Genomic DNA, 20,092 nt, shown 5'->3' with positions numbered 1-20,092 from the left:
GAAATAGACAAATCACTCACTGGACTGTAGATCTTACAGGCTGATTGATATTCCTTCCTACCGCCATGGATCAGATTGCCTTTTTCTCCACTGCTTTGGTGGCAATGGGCTGCTTTAACAAACCTGACATGATTCCACCCCCCCCTTAAAATTCCCTAACTGCCTGTCCTACAAGATAAGATGATATCCATTGCAGGGCCTACAATGCACTGCCTGACAGGAAGAGGGACCTTCCTTCTACCCTTCACAGGAACATGAGCAAAAGATTCTGAAGATCACAGTGTCACTCTTATTTATGGCTTCTAATCCAATTCTATAGGACAACATTATTTTTTCTTTTTCAGGCTTATTTCTGTGAAGGCTATCATGTTTTCTTCATTTGCAAAGCCATGACATCATTGGAAAGGCCTACTCAGTTATTTCTTATTCTGTGAATTTTTTCCCTTTGACAGAAAGAATCCAACCAAATACAAGAAATTAAATTTGTATGTGATTTTCTACTTGGTCTCGATGTCATATGGGACATATTTAAATTATTGGATCATGCATGTGGCTTGTGGTTTATGATAATTATATATAGTTTACATATAAATTATCAACCATCCACTTGAATATTTTCATTTAAAACCTCATTTGAAACAGAAAATTATCTCCAGGTTTAAGATATTTTTGGCTATTTTCTAACTAGTCTAAAAATACTCCTATATCAGCTTTCTTTAATGATCAGTGGTTTCCCTTTATTAGAGTTGGCAAAGTCATTCTCCTAGGGTCTGTGTAGCATCAGGAGAAATGGTTCAACCATCATCATATGTTACCCTGTTATTTCATTGCTGTTCATATTATATCACATTTGTTTAAGGGCACAAAGTCCCCTAAATAAAAGGCCAGTCTCAGTCACATGCTGATGTCCTGGGGAATATAAATTTGGGGCAAATAGGAAGACAAAATGTTGACCAGAGCAACCTAATTTGGGAGGACTGCATGCTAAAGGAAGAGTGGCCAAATAGATGACCCAGAATGACCTGCTTTTCCATTCTGTGTCAGGACCAACTGGATTAAAATCACTGGATATTTTGGGAAACTCTCTCTGTTGTCATTTGAGATGTTTAATGTCTAAGGACTAGGGAAGGTTTTTTAACATGGAAAAGAATACAAACTTGTGTGATTAATATTCAATTTATCTAGTTGTAAATGTTAAAGCCTAGTTTTTCTCAAGGTTTGAAATTCAACTTACAGATATTGTTGTTTTTCTTATCAAACTAGCAATTTCTGGAACAGGAACAATCACTAGTTCCTTTAACTAGTTCCTTCACTAGTTCCTCCATGAATTATGGTTATCAAAAGGCATCATTCTGAACATCTGAGCCACTGGTGATATTTTCTCTTAGACATTCCAGATGACAATTATGGACTTATCTCTCTGAACCCTCACTGAGTGTGGAGGAGAGGGGGGTACTGATTAGGTCACAGCTGGAGTACAGAGCCGGTACCTGAAACTCGGTTGCTGCTGTGGTCTCCCTGCTTTAACCACCAACTCATAGCAGTTAGAAACACCAGGTGTATTGTCTGTTTGCAATCTTCTGAATGAGCCTATGTGTTCATTCAGCTGTCCTTAAAAACTCCACCTTGAGGTCCTACTGTAGTTCTCATTAGCCCGGGAGTCCTCTAAGACTACAGATCTGGTGTCCTCCCTACATTTTTCTATCCACTTTTAAACAAGAACAGCAACTGGTGTAGATGGAGTCATCAGAATGCAAAGCCAAGGAGATATGGCTGTGGCTCCTTATCCTCCAAGTTCCCAGTCTTCCTTTCCTCCTTGAACCCATCAAGCACACTCTTACTTCAAAGCCTTCAAACCCTCTGCTCCCTCTCCCAAAGTCCTCTTCCCTAGATCTTTGAAAGGCTGGCTTCTTTTTATTTTCCTACGCTCATTGTCACCTCTTCTGATACATCTTTCTAAGCCCTTCTCTGTTTGCTTGCCACTCTATCAGATCTCCCTCATTAATTTTCTCACAGTTCTTAACACCCTCTGAGATAGAGGCAGTGGGGTGGGAGGTGATGGGGTTAGAGATAAAATTGGGATTGTGGAAGAGAGAAAATTGAAGCTGGATGATGGGTACTTGGCAAATCTCTACTTCAAATTTCCTCATAAAAAGTTTTTTTTTAATAAAGCAAAAGGGAATGAGTGAGAGATTAAAAAATTAGGTAGATAATTTTGTGCAGTAACAATGTTGAGGACTTCTTGAAAAAAATGTAAAGATCTAGCAAGAGCTACAATTAAATAGAACCCTCAGTCTTAACTCATGTCCTTAAAACTATTTTCCTAGGGTTTTCGGAAGAGGGGGAGCCAGAGACCTTGGGCTCCATGTACTGTCCTGGCACTTAGATTTGGCTTTTTCTTTTACTCTTCACTGAAAAAAAAAAAAAAATGAAGCTCCCCGTACATTCTCCTGCATCCTTAGGCAGGAAAAATTACAGATGGGTCCAAAGCATGAATTGCTGCCAGGAAACAAGGATGCTTTCAAACTGTTGGGGCGATGCTGAAGATAAAGGAGCCAATGTGAAGGGGCTCCCACTCACAAGCAGCTACAATTTAAGCATCAGTAAGAGAATAATAGTTAGCATTAATTGAAACAAGATGAATCTAGGAAAGCTTTAAACCCAGAATGACAAGTTAGCATTAAGTGTAACCCAAAAGAAATATGACTCAAACCAGACAGCTTCATGTGGAGCTTTTTGCCCAACCCAGCTGGTTTTTTGGTGTTCATTGTGCTGCTTTGGATTTGTTTACTGTGTCCACAGGAGCAGGGATGAAAACTCTTCAGTTAGCTGAGACACAAACCAAAATCCTTCTGGCAAGAGTGACTGAGTGATGGTGTTGACCTCCCAGAGTTCTGGGGCCACCAAGGAAGTCAGTTTGGAGGGTGTACGGGAGACACTCTGGCAGTACAGAGCCTGGGGTGAGGGGCATGTACTGACTGACTCACCTCAACTCAGTAAAACATGAAAAACAAATCAAACCAAAATAACAAAACAAAACAAACAAACAAAAAACACAAAAGAAACTGGGGCAGCAGCAGCAGCAGCAGAATTCTCCAGGTGAGGTCCAGAATCCCACTCTTCAGTCCTCTGGGTCTCTAAGTTCCATGATTAGTCCCTAGCCTTCCTGGTTGGGTGTTACATCTGTAAATTCTGGGAAAGTATACAAATAAGTATGAAAGAGCAATGATAAAGAAATGGGCATGAAGCTGATTTTTTTTTTTTTAGTACCTTATGCTGTTTTTGGTTATGCTTTGTCTGCATTTAAGATGTGTGAAACTATAAAGGCAATGTGATTTACAGCCTTCATGTTTTATTTGGCTTCCCAGTTTGATAGAAGTGCTGGGAAAGAAGTTGCTTGTCAAATGTGTAAGTGTGTCCCGTCAGGTGTGAAAGCATGAGCCCTATTTTCCAGGCATGAAAGCAAGCTGCACTACAGAAGTCCACAGGTATGCGTCTCTACCGACATCTCTCAAGCCAGGAGCACTGGGCTGGGGGCCCCCCGAGCGCCGCTGGGCTGCTTCTCTGAAGGCTTCACTGCCTTTTCCCCTTGAACTCTGGAGCCTGCTTCCCAACACACGTGCAGCATCCCACAGGCTCGAGGCCAACGAGCCGCATGTGAGGATCGGTGGAGAGGCTGGCCGAGAAACCTCTGGAGAGACTGATGGTCCTTTTGACTGCTCTCTGCCACTGAGGACAGACTGGACAGTGGGAGGAAGGCGGGGTAGACACCAGGTGGGTGTCTTAGGGGGCACGCGGGGAGCGAACAGTAGGGCGCCACTTGGAGAAGCAGAGGTGGCCCGCCTGAGGACAGGTGGATGGGAGGCCCCGAGCTGGAAGTGAAACCAGTCAGGGGAGAAGAATTTAAACTCGCTCGTAGTAGTGTCCGCGGTGTGGAGTTGCCGCCATCGCCGTTGGCTCCACCCAGCCAATCACTGACAGTCCCGGGCAGAACCAAAGCTGTTTCCTCGCTGTGCTTGCTTGAATTTCTCTCGGTGCCCCGCTTCTTTCCCTCTTCTCCATCCTTGAGCTCCCACTTCTGTACCGCAAGTTTCCTCACCTTCTGTGACGTGTCTGTGCGTCAGCGGCGTCACCTGTAAACAATATTGCGTACCTCCCAGGACTGTTAGGTTCCTTTGAGGCAGACACCTAAACCAGGACCGGACACCCTCAACACAGTGCGTTGTACATGGCGCGGTCATCACCACCGCTACGATCTTCCTTGTGAATACTTTTCCCTGGCCTGACTTCCACCATATATTTCCAGCTCATTCCTGCTTGCACTTTTTAATATTTCATGGGTGGTTGCGTGGCATTCCTGCCTTTTGTTGCCTTTTAACCGGCCAGGATTCTAAGTTCTTTGAAGGAATGCTCTAAAGAGATAGACCACCATCTTATACCACAGACCTAGAGACCTGGACTGTATTGGTTGAAGTGAACAGGTCATGAATTAGAAAAGACAAGAGTACGTGTAAAACTATAAAGAGTATTCATATATATATATATATATATATATATATATATATGCACATACATTCCAAAGACAGATGACTGAAGTAAACAAATTCAATTAAACTGTTTGAGGTAGAAGAAAAAGAAACAAACACCAACAGTACTTTAATCGTTTCCCCTCGGTTTCGAACTTACCTCTCGCGTATTAGATTAATGTGATAACCACTACACTACAGAAATGGGGAGTGGAAATAGCTTTCCAGGATCCTTGTAAGACTTGTAGTCATGGGCACTGCCTGGGTCTCTTCACCCTACCTGGGAGGCAGAGCCCTTGGAAATATTCTACGTGGGCCCTCGGAAATATTGTTGTCTAACTGCCAGGCGCAACCCATTAGTAGGTCGGGAAACCAGTCACATTCAGCAATTAAAAACAAAACAGTGAATGAAAGCATCAGGCCTTGCAGCAAGGAAGGTAAATGTGGCCTTGGAGGTTTGAGACTAGGTAATTTTCTCCATTTTGTCTTTTTTAGCGAGACAGCTGGAGGGTTTTCACCAAGTTTTCACCAAGAATTTTCACCCATTTTGTGCTGGATTGACATTAAAGATCTAAAGGATTAAGGAAATGATAAATACATTCAAAGAATACGAGATTTGAATATATTTCATCAAAATGTACATATAAATAAGCCAAAAATAAAATGAGTTTTACATATGCTTTCAAAATGATTGTTTCTTGTAAATTATGTGGAATTATCTATTAAAAATAAAAGGGAAATTGAAATATCAAATTCTAAGTCAATGTTATTTAAATAAAGCTGAAAATTTAAATTTTAAAATGTAATTAAATCTTTAAAATATTTTCTAAAAATAAAACCAATCAACACTAGCATTGAATGTCCAGAATTGGGATGAGGCTTAACACATGGTATATGTAGATCTCTATATATGCAAATGTAAGATTAGTATTGATGATTTAATATTGCCAAATGTCTACACTGCTTCTGGAAGACCTGCAGAGCCAGGAATTGGAATGGAGGCTGAGTCCTGCTGAGGTGGGATCTTTGAGAGTCTTCAACTTGTAAGCCCCTCTCCACCAGACCACTCGGTGGGAGGTCCTCTTGTACGAGTCTAGTTCTCTGATCAAGGTCACCAGGTACCTGTAAGTGGCCCAATCCATAGAGACCTTGCCGCCTTCCTTTACTAGACCATGTATGGAATTTGACTCTACCGATCTGTTCCTTGTTTTTTTTGCACATCTTAACTCTCTTGACCTCAGTGGAAGCTTCACTGCTAGCTCTACTCCTATTCCAACTCCTTCTCCATCTGTCTACCCAAGGCTATCTCCCTGGAGAGTCACACTGCGATTGACAGCTTGACCCAACCTCTACCCTGCCCGTCTGTGGCTCCAGCAATGACAGTGCTCCCCAAGCTTCAGATCCACATATCTTGGACATGTCCTTTTAGACATCTCCCAACCTGTTCAAGAGTGAACTCATTACTTCTCTCTCAGCCCCCCACCCCACTCCTCAGTGTTGGAAGGTGGAGGAGAGTCAGTGAAGTATCTTCTGGACTGAGAAGGCACGTTAAGAGGGAAAAAATGAAGCAAGCCATTCCATATCATACACAGAGTTTTATTCAGGGTAACTTACTGACAGGGGGTATGGGTGGGGACAAACCATCCAGGCGGTGCCGAGTCATTCTCCACAGCTATTCTCTGCCCAGTCCAGCTTTAATCCCTAGATTTTATGGCATGAGGAGTATGGTGGTGAGGTCATAGGGTAGTTACCTAAAGTGGGGCCTTCTATGTGCCACTTTAGGGAAGATCAGAACAAGCCTTCCCCCATTCCATGTCACGGCACACATTAACCTCCAAGGGCCTGGAACATGTAGTGAGAGGGAGGTCACTGCTCCGGTTTGAAGAGGATGGAGGGCCAAAGGTGGGGTCAATCTTGCCCCTACTCCTACACTCAGTCTTTGATTTCTGTTACTAAACTATCTAAAGCAGAAATTGGGGAGCTCCCTCTCCTGCCCAGGTATAAACCGTGCACCTAGCTCCTTCACCCCCTTCTCCCATCTGGCTGCTGCCTCCCCAATGCTGTGCTAGTTGCTTCCAGTCTAGACCATGGCTGTGTACCTCCAGTTCCTCTCTCTGACTCAGTCTCACTCCCATCACACATTCTGCTCATCGTTCCTGAAGGAATCCTGAAATGTAAATCAGAAAGAGTCCTTCTGCCTCCATCGCCAAGGAGGAGAAAGGCCAAAAATCCTACTTTCCTTGTGTTTGCTGAATGTCTGAACTGATCAATGCTTGACTCTTTTGTGTTAAGAGCAGCAGATCACTTACCAAAGGGGATTCCAAATTGGGCCTGGCTAGAGAGGCAACTGTGGAAGTGGTGGAGAGGAAAGAGAAGCAGGAATTGTAGCAAAAAGCTCTGGTGGGATGCTCCTAGCTTGCTGGGAGATGGTAACGAGAAGCCTGTCCACTTTGGCTTCCCCTTAATGAAAACTAGGATCTTTTAGGATGTTCTCCATTTCCAGTGAAGGAGGTTTAAAAAAAAGCCCTGAAACTACAATTTGCAAACGAATCCACAAGTATTTGTGCAAGAGAAAATGTCAAAGTTGAAACTCCTGGGACACAAGCCTATTTAGACCCATTAATTCCAAGATAAGACCATATTAAGCCCATAGTAACCACAAGTTTCACATGATCGAGGTAGGACTATACCAGCAAATCCTTCTATTTTACCAACTTTGACCAATTCCTGTCTAGACTGCCCTTATACGGTGTCATGCTAAACTTCCCCTAATTCCTGTCTTCGACACACTTCTCAGACTGAAGGCGATTCAATCCTTTGCTTAGCAAGTTCAATAAACGAGCTTTACATGACCAATAGACTTCTCTTGCGGTCCGTCGTGTATTAAGGGAGACTTCTACATACGGAAAACAGAAAAAGGGCTGAATTTGCAGGACTAAAAAAATCAGTTCAATTGAAGTTAAGGAAGCATTTCCTGACAAGACCAGTAAACTGAGGATGCTCATGTTAGGGTGTTCCAAAATAAAGGATATTTTTACATTCCTCTTTGTGTGGGGCAACATTTCACAAAAGATGGACTCTTAAAAAGAGGAATATACTGAAGATGAGGGTCTCAGATTACGAAGAGCACTCTTTTCTCACCGGAAAAAAAAACCCGGCCGCGGCGGCCAGAGCGCGAGAAGGCTTAGCCTCTAAGTCACCCAGTAAAGTGGTCGCGAATCCGGCGGCCGTTGGGTCCCCCCACGCAGCTTCCGGAAGCCACGCCGCACTCTCCCCTCCCGCGCAGGGCGCCGCGGACACCGGACTGGCAGTCTGGTCGACAGAAGGCGCCCAATACGTGTTGACCGTGGGCAGTCGGATTTCAGCGAGCGGAACGGTGGCCCAAGGAGCAGGCCCTCCGGGGAACTTGTCCGCTGGCACCCACCCCTCCCTCACTGCCTTTCAGCCAAGCGAGGGCCTTACAGTCTTTAGCTGGGCTACTGGCAGCCACCAGCCCAGTTTCCGCGAACCCCGCCAGGAATGCCGAGTTCCACTAGCTGTGGGTTTGGAGAGAACCTTGTTGCCTGACTTTGCATCAAAAGTTCTTTTTTTACTTTTCCAAAAGGACTTGCGCCCAACGTGGGGCTCGAACCCACGACCCTGAGATTAAGAGTCTCATGCTCTACCGACTGAGCTAGCCGGGCACATACTCATATCTTCTATTCTATCCCAGAAGACTGAAATGCACATGCACGGATGAGAGCACACTTTGAAAAAGCAACTGTGCAAATACGGAGCACCTACTGTGTGTCTGACTGTCCTAGTGACTAGGGTTGGAGGATCCGAAGCCTACGCTCCCTCAACCCGGGAGAGGTGGCTCTGCGGGCTCTTGCAGGGAAGAGCAAGAGATTAGCTGAGGAAAACTGAATTTACACCGGAGCATTTACGGAGGGCGTGCTCTGAGCTCTTGCTGTCCCGTTTATACTGCCTGTCTCCAAGAAAAAGATATAGACACACACATGTCCTTCCCTCTTTGTGACCACAGGCCCCCTAGTCTCCCTGGGGCGCAAGAGAGGCGTGGATGAAGTGACCGTAGAAACGAAATGCAGACCAAAAAAGTTGTTTCCGCCCGGTTTCGAACCGGGGACCTTTCGCGTGTGAGGCGAACGTGATAACCACTACACTACGGAAACCGACGCCCACAACTCTTGACCAACACCACCTTGAAGCTACGCAGGGCAGGGAATGACGGGGTTGAGCGAAGCCAGAGTTCCAAGCGGCTAACGTTCCCTGCGCTGGCGCCTGAGCTGTGTTCGGGTCTGGTGGCCACACTTCTCTTGGCATGGCCTCGTATGGTTGTTCACCCACGAGGATTACTGGTTTTGGCGTGTTCGGCCACCCTTCTGAGGACGCAGGCGTCCACTGGGAGTTTCCCCACTGGCGGGAAAGCGCCTCCTGAACAGGGTGAGTTCTGCGTACGTAGCCCTGGCATCCCGCAGCGGCCGGCACTCACGGGCAATTCTGCACATGAATTACGTTCCTGTAACTGCCCCTGCAGGTTTTCCCTTCTTTTTTAATTAAAGGAGAAATTTTTCAAAAGCCTCAGGTATTATTTCTAGCGCCAAAATAATCTATTTGACAGAGATGCTCTGCGTACCAAAGCGGCATCTTTAGTTCTACAGCCTGGATGGGATTCTCTCAAATAAAATGAATACCACAAACCCAGTTTGAGCCCCTGCCCTTAGACTGGGACTCGTGCATACAGACCTCGAGGTAGTATTTTGGGCACGGCGCGTTTGTGGTGCCCAGCTCAGAAAGTGTTCAATGAACCGACGGCACTGAACTCAGTTACTATGTGCTAAGCAACATACTAATCGCTTTGAAATTATATTAACTCTAATTTCACAAAACCCTCTGATAGGGACTACTACCCTTATTTTATATGAGTAAATACAGGACGATAAAGTTATCAAATACATCTAACACCCCTTTTTACAGATGGTAGTACAGTCTACATTTTTCAGCACCTTGCTTTTCTCACCTCACAATACATCTTGTAAAGGATTCCCTTTTTACAGCTAAAGAGCATTCCACTGTGTGAATGTTCATGTAATGATTTCACTATTCCTTTACTGATGGGCCGTTAGAAAAGTTCATCTAAACGATACGACAGTGACCAGACGGCAGTTTCTCAAATGCGTGTGGAACTGCCAACTATAGTGGGGAGGACTGGCAAGGTCTCCGACAAACTCTTGAGTTCCCAAACAACAAAGTCCTCGGCCTAGAAGGGCCGGAAGTACTTGAGGACGCTCACCGGGACCCGCCTCCGCTTCCGGCATCGGCCTTGGGGAGTCCTGGTGCAGTCCTCAGTGCTCGGTTAGTAGGATGGCGCCGGGCCGACGCGGTCACAGCACCGAGAGCGGACGGCCGCTAAGCGCTTCCATCGTCCCCCGAAGTTTATCCCCAGTGGCGGGGGATGGGGGAGGCCGGTTCTTCCGGGTCGTCCGCGTTCCCTCTTTCGTATTACAGAGACGTGGGCCTCCTTCGTTCTAGCCCTCCCGCCCTGTTCCTATGTGCCTGCTAGAGCGTCTCCTCGCCGTTTCCTGTCGCCCAGGGGCCCGGGAGGAAAGAAGGGGGCGTAGCGCTACGGCGGAGGGACCTCGCGAGCTTAGCTGAGTCGCAGATACCGGAAGTGTTGGGAGGAAGGCCGGAAGTGAGGGGGCGGAGCCAGGAAGTGAGGAGGGGCGGGGGTTTATGAGGAGGCCAAGGGAGCGTTGGGACAGATTTGCACTCAGGGCCACCTGAGGGACTTGGCTGTAGCGCCCAGCTTTGTCCCCTCCCCTCGAAGAGATACGGTTGTCGTCTAGGAGTAGGGAACTCTTTGGAGGGGTGGGTTGTCGGGAGGACCTTCCTCTGTGCGCTTGAGGCAAGGTGTGGAGAGGCGGGGTGGGGGTGGGGCCGGGTCGTCAGGGCGACTGAGAGGGAAGACCCCCGCCCCCCGCCCCCCCACCGCCCATCTACACTGGCTGACTGGACACTAAGATGGCTGCCGTTGCCATGGCACCCAACCCTGTGCAGACCCTTCAGGAGGAGGCGGTGTGCGCCATCTGCCTCGATTACTTCACGGATCCCGTGTCCATCGGCTGCGGACACAACTTCTGCCGAGTGTGTGTAACCCAGTTGTGGGGAGGGGAGGATGAGGAGGACAGAGACGAGTTGGACCGGGAGGAGGAAGAGGAGGACGGAGAGGAGGAGGAAGTGGAGGCTGTGGGAGCCGGTGGGGGGTGGGACACCCCCATGCGGGATGAAGACTATGAGGGCGACATGGAGGAGGAGGTCGAGGAGGAAGAGGAGGGTGTGTTCTGGACCAGTGGCATGGGAGGGTCCAACTGGGACAACATGGACTACGTGTGGGAGGAGGAGGACGAGGAGGAAGATTTGAACTACTACTTGGGGGACATGGAGGAGGACCTGAGAGGGGAGGATGAGGAGGACGAGGAGGAAGTGCTGGAGGAGGACGAGGAAGAGGAGCTAGACCCCGTCACCCCACTGCCCCCGCCTCCAGCCCCTCGGAGGTGCTTCACCTGCCCTCAGTGCCGAAAGAGCTTTCCCAGGCGGAGCTTTCGCCCCAACCTGCAGCTGGCCAACATGGTCCAGGTGATTCGGCAGATGCACCCAACTCCTGGTCGAGGGAGCCGTGGGAGCGAGCAGGGCATTTGTCCCAAACACCAGGAAGCCCTGAAGCTCTTCTGCGAGGTGGATGAAGAGGCCATCTGTGTGGTGTGCCGAGAATCCAGGAGCCACAAACAGCACAGCGTGGTGCCATTGGAGGAGGTGGTGCAGGAGTATAAGGTGAGAGAAGCAGAAGAGGGGAGTTTAGTGGGGGTGGAGAGGAAGTAAGAGGAGCTGGGAAAAGGAAACATGTCCCCTCCCAACCCCAGAACTTCATGCACTGGTGAGCTGATTTTCCTTTACTTAGCACTTACTGGCATCAAGGTGGGTTAGACTGAGAAGGGTCCTGTACAGACAAAGCAGACCAGTGAAGAAGACCAGGAAGATTGGCTTCCTCAAAAGAAATTGGGCAAAGCCCATATGATACTATATCATTGGGTTGCATCTCTTAGGGAAAGTACTGCTGTTTCACACTTCCACTGTCTCTGAGTGTAGGAGTGCAGGTGACAGTCCCCTCAGGCTTTACCACCAGTCTCATTTTCCTCTGGGTGAGTCTTCAGTCTATCCTTGACTTAGACCCCTAGAGTTGGGAAGGACTTGGGGCCTCAAAGAACAAGAAAGTGCCTTAAGGAGCAGGAATATAGAAATGACTACTAGTGTCAGACCCAGATACTCTGCACTTGCCTTTTAATGGGTTTCTCACCTACCCCATGATATGGCTTGTTTCTCCTCACGGACTTTTGTTAGATCTGCATCAGTCTAATGTACTGACTAGAACTTACCTTTCCTGAGAATGCAGAAAAAAGGGAGAGGCTTCTAAATCAGAAGACCGGGCTCTGCACTTGTGAATATTCACTCAGGCATCTCTAAAAGTCTTGGAACTTTAATTTCTCCAGGATTAAAAGTTAATATTTACTGAACACTTTACTTACTATGTACACCAGGCACTGTACTAAGCACTTTTCATGGACTCATTTAAAACTCAAAACAATCTTGTAAGTTTGATATGGTTTCTATCCCTGTTTTACAGATTAGGAAACAGATTTAAGTAATATAAACAGGACCACACAGCTACTAGTAAGTGATGGACTTGGTTATGACCCCCCTCCCCTGCCACCCCTGCACACTGTTAACAGTGTCACCACCATTTAGATGTCTTGTTAATTTGACTTTCCTGACATGTGACTTCTTGGAGTCTGATACTAGTTTGGATAATACTTTTGCACCCTACTTCTGGCCTCACTCTTTTGGGATATAAGTAACATTTGTCTGTGAGACAGCCAGCACAAATAGCATTCCTGGGATGGGTTTGAAATAGTGGGACCAGGAGGAAGAGAGGGTAGCTCCTACGTGGTCTGTGCGGAACTTCTTTGTGTTATGACCTGTGTTTTCATACATTGTCACACAGTAACCTCATTTAGGTAATCTTATCATTACCCTAATTTTAGAGTAACGAGTCTAGAGCTTCTCAGCTATGAGCAGTACAGCTAGGACAAACTTACACCCTCTCATGACAAGTAACTGTTTCTTCCACACAGTGATTGTCCCAATTACTAGGGGAGTTTTCAAAAGTACAGTGGGCCCTACCACTTGAGATTTCTGAGTCAGAAACAGGGAGAATATAAAAGTATCTTTAGGAAAGCCCAGCGTAGCGTGGGGATCACTGCATTGGTAACATCACCTGTTTTTTAGGCCCTGCGTTGTTAGGGGAGGCTGTGATCTCATTTTATCCTTTTTTTTACCTCCTTTTGGCTCCTAGTTAACTGTACCCACCAATGGGCAGTCAGTTTGTTAATTGAATCTTGGGGTGGACTGTTCATGGGCATTCCATCCCTTCTCCACCCTCCTCCTACAGGACTCTTCTGAAGAGCTTCTGAAACTGGATTTTAATTTGTGTTAGCCACATCTGTTGTAATGCAGCCCAGTAGGGCTCTGAAGTTTGAGGAGGTCACATAGATGCAAATAATCTGGCATTAATTGATCAGCAAATGTAAATACATAAGTTTTATTATATAAAACTAATTTGAGTGATTCCTTTTCTAACTTACAGGCTATTTTATGGGCAGGTAGTTTATCCCTTTCAAATGTGTACACTAAGTAGCACTAGCTTGGAACAGTGTTTTTTAGAAATATTTCTTTATTGAATAGGTAATAATACAAATGATGTATAAATAAAACTCCTAAAAAGTTGGAAGTCCTTGATAATTTCTCTTAAATAGTACTCTGTTTGGATTTGTGCTCATGAATTTTATGTTGGTTATTTAGGAAAAATATTAAATGGGAAATTTAAGCATCATAAATTCTGAGTAGAGTTGGAGAAAAGAAGAAGGTAATATCAAAAGACAAAATTTTTTTGTAGTTTATGCTACTTTCATGTAAGGGATTGCCTGTAATATTTTTAATGTAATTTTTTCAACAACCACTTATCCTGTGCAACAACTGCCTTTTGTACTCTGGGTCAGTAACCTCTTTAGTTCAAGGGTCATTATCAGGTTGTCATTGGCAGCTTAGACATAGGCAGAGAATACTAGATAACATTTATTATTCCCTCATCTCTCCCAGATCATGCCAGACACTGTGTGAAGCATACTGTCCATAAGGTAGATTCTGTTATTCCCAATTCCTGTGTAAGGTGAGGAAACTGGAAATGTGGCTCGCATCAGGTCATCTGGTTCCATTCAGGTTTAGATTGGAGTCTAGGCTTGAGCTCTTCTGCCCTGTACTATCTCTCAAGGAAAAGGAAGGAGAAAGGCAGAAGTAGTAGGAGACATTAAAAAGGAAAAAAAACAAGTTGGGACCATCTTTGGTCTCTAACAGCCTTTTAAAGAAAAAGATTCTGTTACAAGTGATTGGAACATAGAGCTCAAATGCATATTGGCTGTGAAGGTTAAAACCTTAGGAGGAGAGGGTTTTTGTTTTCCATTTAGTAAGTGAGTGGGAGAGAAATGGACAGAGAGGCATAGAAATTAAGGGGGGGCCCCTGCCCCCAGGAGCCCCTGTGTCATGGGGGAGGCATACTTAAAAATCAGTGCCTCAGAAGTATTGTAAAGGTTGTATTCGTGTTCCTTGGGGTGACAGAGGAAGTTGGAGGCAGGGAGGATCTGGACCATGGTCAGATAGCTGGGTTTTAAAGGAAGCATGCCTTGGGCCAAATGGAGAAAGGCAATCCCAGGCAGAGGGAACAGCATGGATAAAGATGTGGAATTACATTCAGGAAAAGACAGGTAGTTTTATGTCGCTAAAACTAAGTCTATATTAGAAGGGTAAGTGTAGGAGAGGAGGCTAGAAATGTAGAAGCAATGAGAGCCTCATATTTTGCAGGTGGTGGAGAACCACTGAAGGATCTTTAGCTTAGGCACAAAGTTGTCAGAGAAGTGTTTAGAGATGAAAGTTACAAGGAAGATTGCAAGGGACCATAGGCAGGAACATTCATATGGAAGGACTTTGTGTGGTGAGGGCTTCGGGCCAGGTCCACTCCAACTCCGAGTATGGGGCTCTGTAGTCCTCAGGATTCTACTTTTAGAGAACACACCCAGGGCTTCTGTACATGAGTGCAGGCAGAATGTTGGAGGCCTTTGTCATCATCTGAAGAGAAGAAAGGGGAGGAAGGGAGTATGATGCTTATTTGGTACCTGTGGTGGGGATCAGGCTTTGGGCCCCAGTGCACTGCAGGGAAGTTGAGGGAGGTGGGCACTGAAAGCAGGTGCCTCTCCCATCCCAGGCCTCTAACCTTCCTTTCCCATTCCCTCAGGCCAAGCTGCAGGGGCATGTGGAACCACTGAGGAAGCACCTAGAGGCTGTGCAGAAGATGAAGGCCAAGGAGGAAAGGCGGGTGACGGAGCTGAAGGTGGGTGAATGTCTTTAATGGGGTTGACTGGCTCTGTGATCAGGCAGGGAAGATGGGCTGCCCACTCTCAAAAGTGGTGGCTAGATTCCCTGAAGAGGGGCAGCTGAGACCTGGGAGAGTAGACACATTCTCAGGATCCTGAAGAAAGTGGCTTTAGACGGTAGAGGGCGTGTTCATTCCTAGGTTCCAAAATGGAGTGGAAGCAGGCCTGGGGCAGAGAGTCCCTGGCCCAGGGCTGCAAAGCAGGCTTACCACCCAGACACCTCACTCCAGGCCCAGTGCCCACCATACCAGATAGCACAGAGGGCAGAAGTGGGCAAGGAAAATCCACATAACAGCCATCAGAGGAGCCCCAGTTCCCAGGACAGATGGCAGGGCAGCCCTGAGCAGGAGAGGGGGGCCAGAGTGTTTAACGGAGGCTAGGAATTTGTGAATGTTAGCATGGCAGAGACTTAATCTTTTCTAGTCCAGTGTTTCTCAGCTGTTTTTCATGATTGATCACCCCTCCCCAAGGAGTATTTTTAGATATTTTTTCCCATAATATCAACCCCCCACCCCCAACTCTGTACCTGTTTTTGTAAGGTCAGCAGGCACTGAGAATGGCCTGGCACTGAGCTTTGGAGACCAAGCCAGGACATCCTTCTTGTCTGACCTCTTCCCTCATCTCTCCCACTGGCCATTTGAGGGGTCTTGCCACTTCCCAGGGCTTGTGCTTATTCTTCGCCACCTACACATTAGGAACTCTGCTGCTGGCTACTGCCAGGCACTAAGTGGTGGAATCTGAGTCTGGGAGCCATGGAGTCCTCTTGCCTCTAGCCAGATGCTCTGGGGTCCTCGGTTACAGAGAGAGGATGTCAGATCTGAGTGTCTGTGGGACAGAGAATGAAACTGACTTCCTTCACTCACTTGGTCAGTCAGAACTTCCTTTCCCTCTCTGCTCTGTTATTCTTTGTCCCAAGAATGTCTCTAGTTGATGGGTGGAAAGCATGCCCACTCTCTGGGATTCCCTAGCCCAGGCAAATGGGGTGAGAGTGGGCAGAAGTTTTCTGTCATTATATGTAGAAGTACCTACACAATGATGCCCATGATTTTGCCTCTTGGCTCTTAAAGTGTAAAATATTATTTGGCTGTTTACAGGAAGTTTGCTAGATTCCTGATCTAGAAGGATTGGGTGACTTTCTAAGGTCTTTAGTGGTATAGTCAAGACCCTAACTTCATATCCTGGTTCCTGAATTTTTAATTTATTCATTTCAAAAAATTCTAAGTACCTACTCTGTGGTTGGTGCTCTTCCAGGGTCTGAGGACCCTGTGGCAAACAGAGATTATGCAGTGGTGGAAAGGGATGTTAAAAGATACTTCAGTGTAAACATAACCTAAGATTAATGCCATGATATACAGTGATATTTGTGGTCCTGATTTAGATCTGGAGGGAATTATTTTTAAGCTTAGACCTGAAGAATGAATCAAGTTAGTTAGCCAGGGTGGAGATAAAGGTACAGGCAGAAGGTGTTGAGTTTGAGACCACTGTGCTGGGGGTGTGGGAGTGGGGCCTGGTAAGGCTGGGAGGTGGGGAAGGGGACAGGGGCCTCTTTCCATTTGGGATGTAGGGCTCCATTACCTTGGATTGAGGGGCAGCAGTTGCAAAATTGGAAGTTTATGTTTCTGTGTGTTGAGGTGGTATCCACCATCCCCTTTGCATCATCCCAGAGCCAGATGAAGTCAGAGCTGGCAGCTGTGGCCTCGGAGTTCGGGCGGCTGACACGGTTTCTGGCTGAAGAGCAGGCAGGGTTGGAGCGGCGCCTCCGAGAGATGCACGAAGCCCAGCTAGGGCGTGCAGCAGCAGCGGCTAGCCGCCTGGCGGAGCAGGCTGCCCAGCTGAGCCGCCTGCTGGCCGAGGCCCAGGAGCGGAGCCAGCAGGGGGGCCTGCGGCTGCTCCAGGTGAGCAGTGCCCCCTTCCTTATCTCCCTGTCTCCCCAAAACCCTGTACTTGCTCTGTCAGGCAATGCTTACCAAACATCTGTTCAGAGCTGCCTCTCTTCTCATTGAGAGGAACCCACAAAGATTGAACCTAAGACCAAAAGGGTTTTTGAGGCTGGGGACAGAGTTAATGCCAAACGTGGTGTAACGTGTGATTATACCCATGAAAAGAAAGAAGATTCAGTTGTAGAATGAGGGTTTCAAAGGAGAGTTGAGGAAAGAATTTTTGACAGAGATATCCTGAAAAAGATGACCAAGTCGTGTGAAAATTCTTTTACTGGGGTTGAAAATTCTGTTACTGGTCTTGCAGCAGGATGAGATTAATTAGGTGTGCTGAGGCATAGGGATGATTGAGATAGATACACGCTTATTGAGGGCCTTGAGAGTGCTCTTTCTTACTCCCTGTTCAAGTTCAGTCCTTTCTCTGGCTGGAATCAGATTGGGAGAAAGGAGCTGTCTCTGTGCAGCTGACTCTCTCTTTGTCTCTTTTTCCCTCTCCCTCTTTTTGTTTCTGTTATTCCCAGGACATCAAGGAGACTTTCAATAGGTGTGTTGCCACCCTTTTCCTCTGTGACCCAGTGGCATCTGGTTCCCCATCCCTACCTCTCTTGGATATCCCGCTCCTTTCCTTCCTTCCCCAGGACCCGAGTTTCTGCCTCCTGGACCCTCCTCTCCTTCCCCTCAGCTTTTGCTCTTCCCTCTGGGAATATCATGGTCCCACCCCCTGCCCGGTCCCCTTCCTCCAGGTGTGAAGAGGTACAGCTGCAGCCCCCAGAGGTCTGGTCCCCTGACCCGTGTCAACCCCATAGCCATGACTTCTTGACAGATGCCATCGTGAGGAAAATGAGCCGGATGTTCTGTCAGGCTGCCCGAGGTAGGGAGGTCACCTGTACGACCTTCCTTTGCCTTTCCCTTTACAGACCTGAGATTGGGTTCTGAGGGGGAAGGTGGGTCCCAGGGGGGACGATTGGGGCTGAGGTGGAGCAGGATACAGGGTAGGCTGCTTGGGGCTTCAAGCCAAGAGTAGCCTTTGTCCTAGTCCAGGTAGGTGTTGGTGGTCGGGGAGGGAGGTGGGTAGCAAGAAGAGCCAGGGCCGGTGTTAGACCTGTCCAGTGTCCTGGAAACAAGAATGGGGAAAGAAGTGGAGCCCATAGGAACTCAAGTCTGGCCTCTAGGATGGGGTGGGGTGAGGACACCTGGAAGGCTGGGAGGGAGGGAGACAAAGGGGAGGGCAGCAGGAAAGGCCAAATCTTAGAGTTGGCTACTGATGGGGAACAAGTTGTTCCAGCCCTGGCATATTTGTCCTCCCCCCTCCCAAGTGGACCTGACGCTGGACCCTGACACGGCTCACCCGGCTCTGATGCTGTCCCCTGACCGCCGTGGGGTCCGCCTGGCAGAGCGGCGGCAGGAGGTTGCTGACCATTCCAAACGCTTCTCAGCCGACTGCTGCGTCTTGGGGGCCCAGGGCTTCCGCTCTGGCCGGCACTACTGGGAGGTAGAGGTGGGCGGGCGGCGGGGTTGGGCAGTGGGCGCTGCCCGTGAGTCGACCCATCATAAGGAGAAGGTGGGCTCTGGGGGGTCCTCTGTGGGCAGTGGGGATGCCAGCTCCTCGCGCCATCATCATCGCCGCCGCCGGCTCCACCTACCCCAACAGCCCCTGCTCCAGCGGGAAGTGTGGTGTGTGGGCACCAACGGCAAACGTTACCAGGCACAGAGCTCAACGGAGCAGACACTGCTGAGCCCAAGTGAGAAACCACGGCGCTTTGGCGTGTACCTGGACTATGAGGCTGGGCGCCTGGGCTTCTACAATGCGGAGACTCTAGCCCATGTGCATACCTTCTCAGCTGCTTTCCTGGGCGAGCGTGTCTTCCCTTTCTTCCGGGTGCTCTCCAAGGGCACCCGTATCAAGCTCTGCCCTTGATTAGCCTGCCACCCGCAGGGGCCCCTCTGTTTAGCACTTGGGGGGCGGGTGGTGGTGGAGGGTGGCCCGTAAGTTTGGGGGCTCAAAGGCTCCTCCCACTGTTTGTTGCTTCCTGCTCCCCTTTGACCCAGGCCCCCCTTCTCCCTCTAGGAGCCTAAAGAACCCTCCTGGCCTGCAGCTCGGCCTTCGCTCACCTGCAATGTCTGTCCAATAGGTCTGCATGGGTCCCTGATGAGAACAGCTGCCTGGTTTTCCTTCCCTCTGTCCACCCAGGGGTCTGAGTTTGAGTAGGGGATGAGGGGAGATTTAACTCCATTACTTCCCTTTCCCTGCCCCTGCTCTTCAACCCTGTCAGTTCTCAGGCTGGGGTACTTGGGCAAGACTCATGTCTGCCCCCATTCCAATTCCATTTTCTGATGCAAATTTTAGCTAAGGGATTTGGAAGCTTTTTTTGGGGAGGCAGGTTGGGCAAAAGCTGGGTAATAAGTGTCTACTCTCCAGGGGAAGTAGGAGGGATTCTAAACTCCTTCCATCCCCAATTTCTACCTCCATAGACTGGCCAGAATTTAGCTTGAGAGCTCTGGAATGGTTGCCATGATTTAAACTACATACCATTATATATCACCCAATAAATTATTTTCTCCCCCTTCCTTTTTTCCAGCACTCAAACTAGGAGTAAAGCTCACCCCACCCAACCCCTCCAGGTCTTTTCACTGCCAGGCTCCTTTCCCCTTTGTTCAATGGAGTTCCTTGTGTCAGTTTCCAGCCTCCTCATGTCTTTAGTTCTCCATTTGGTGAGCCCTGACCAGGAGCCTGGGGACAGGGGGTTTGGATCCCCAGAAGAGTCTTGGGTATAATCTATTTTTCTAGTAATCCCCTTGCCTTGTCACTTGTCAGCTTTTGTCCTCTACTTTGATGGCAGAGGTCAATTTATGTTCCTGGGGAAAAGGGAAGATGGGTTGTGTTGTGGAAATAAAAAGTTTATTTGCTTCTTTTGTGGAGTCCTTTCCTCTAGATGAACAAAAACAGGATGAGACAAAATTTTTTTCCATAGTAAGCCAGTTCTTCTAATGTGATACCAAAGAACGGAGGACTAATTGTACCTTCCTGTAATAACCTGCCTTTTGCACTGGTCACATTTGGTGAGCCCTCTTTCCCAAGTGTGACCTT

The 20,092-nt window shown here is 47.8% G+C and overlaps 1 protein-coding gene and 2 non-coding genes across 6 annotated transcripts; 1 reads left to right on the top strand and 2 right to left on the bottom strand.

The window, feature by feature from the left end:
* Positions 1–8,136: 8,136 nt before the first annotated feature.
* Positions 8,137–8,209, bottom strand: TRNAK-CUU (transfer RNA lysine (anticodon CUU)). The gene has a single exon. It is a non-coding gene; the product is annotated as a tRNA-Lys (tRNA).
* A 416-nt stretch (positions 8,210–8,625) lies between these two features.
* On the bottom strand, positions 8,626–8,698 carry TRNAV-CAC (transfer RNA valine (anticodon CAC)). The gene has a single exon. It is a non-coding gene; the product is annotated as a tRNA-Val (tRNA).
* A 1,142-nt stretch (positions 8,699–9,840) lies between these two features.
* On the top strand, positions 9,841–19,915 carry TRIM41 (tripartite motif containing 41). 4 transcript variants are annotated; one of them, XM_025862612.2, is made up of 7 exons: positions 9,841–11,357; positions 14,929–15,024; positions 16,699–16,962; positions 17,526–17,548; positions 17,748–17,875; positions 18,321–18,746; positions 19,073–19,915. In XM_025862612.2, exons 1-7 carry the CDS (start codon positions 10,548–10,550, stop codon positions 19,078–19,080), a joined length of 1,755 nt encoding a protein of 584 aa, XP_025718397.1. In that variant the 5' UTR covers positions 9,841–10,547; the 3' UTR covers positions 19,081–19,915. The 4 variants fall into 4 exon arrangements, 3 of the variants coding, with proteins under 3 accessions (XP_025718397.1, XP_025718396.1, XP_025718395.1); XM_025862611.2 differs by having other exon boundaries at positions 16,732–16,962; positions 18,321–19,915; XM_025862610.2 differs by having other exon boundaries at positions 18,321–19,915.
* Positions 19,916–20,092: the final 177 nt, after the last annotated feature.

This window comes from Callorhinus ursinus, unplaced genomic scaffold, assembly GCF_003265705.2.
Source record: "Callorhinus ursinus isolate GAN/ISIS: 27379988/994484 unplaced genomic scaffold, GSC_fseal_2.0 scaffold81, whole genome shotgun sequence".
In the NCBI taxonomy this organism is placed as follows: domain Eukaryota; kingdom Metazoa; phylum Chordata; class Mammalia; order Carnivora; family Otariidae; genus Callorhinus; species Callorhinus ursinus.
The sequence above is the reverse complement of the archived record's forward strand: the minus strand, read 5'-3'. Positions and strand labels throughout refer to the sequence as shown.

Coding starts and splice junctions, on each gene's coding strand:
- TRIM41 (XM_025862610.2), top strand. CDS start 10,548: ATGGCTGCCGTTGCCATGGCACCCAACCCTGTGCAGACCCTTCAGGAG. Junction 15,025..16,698: donor GGCGGGTGACGGAGCTGAAG/GTGGGTGAATGT, acceptor CTGTGTGTTGAG/GTGGTATCCACCATCCCCTT. Junction 16,963..17,525: donor GGGGCCTGCGGCTGCTCCAG/GTGAGCAGTGCC, acceptor TGTTATTCCCAG/GACATCAAGGAGACTTTCAA.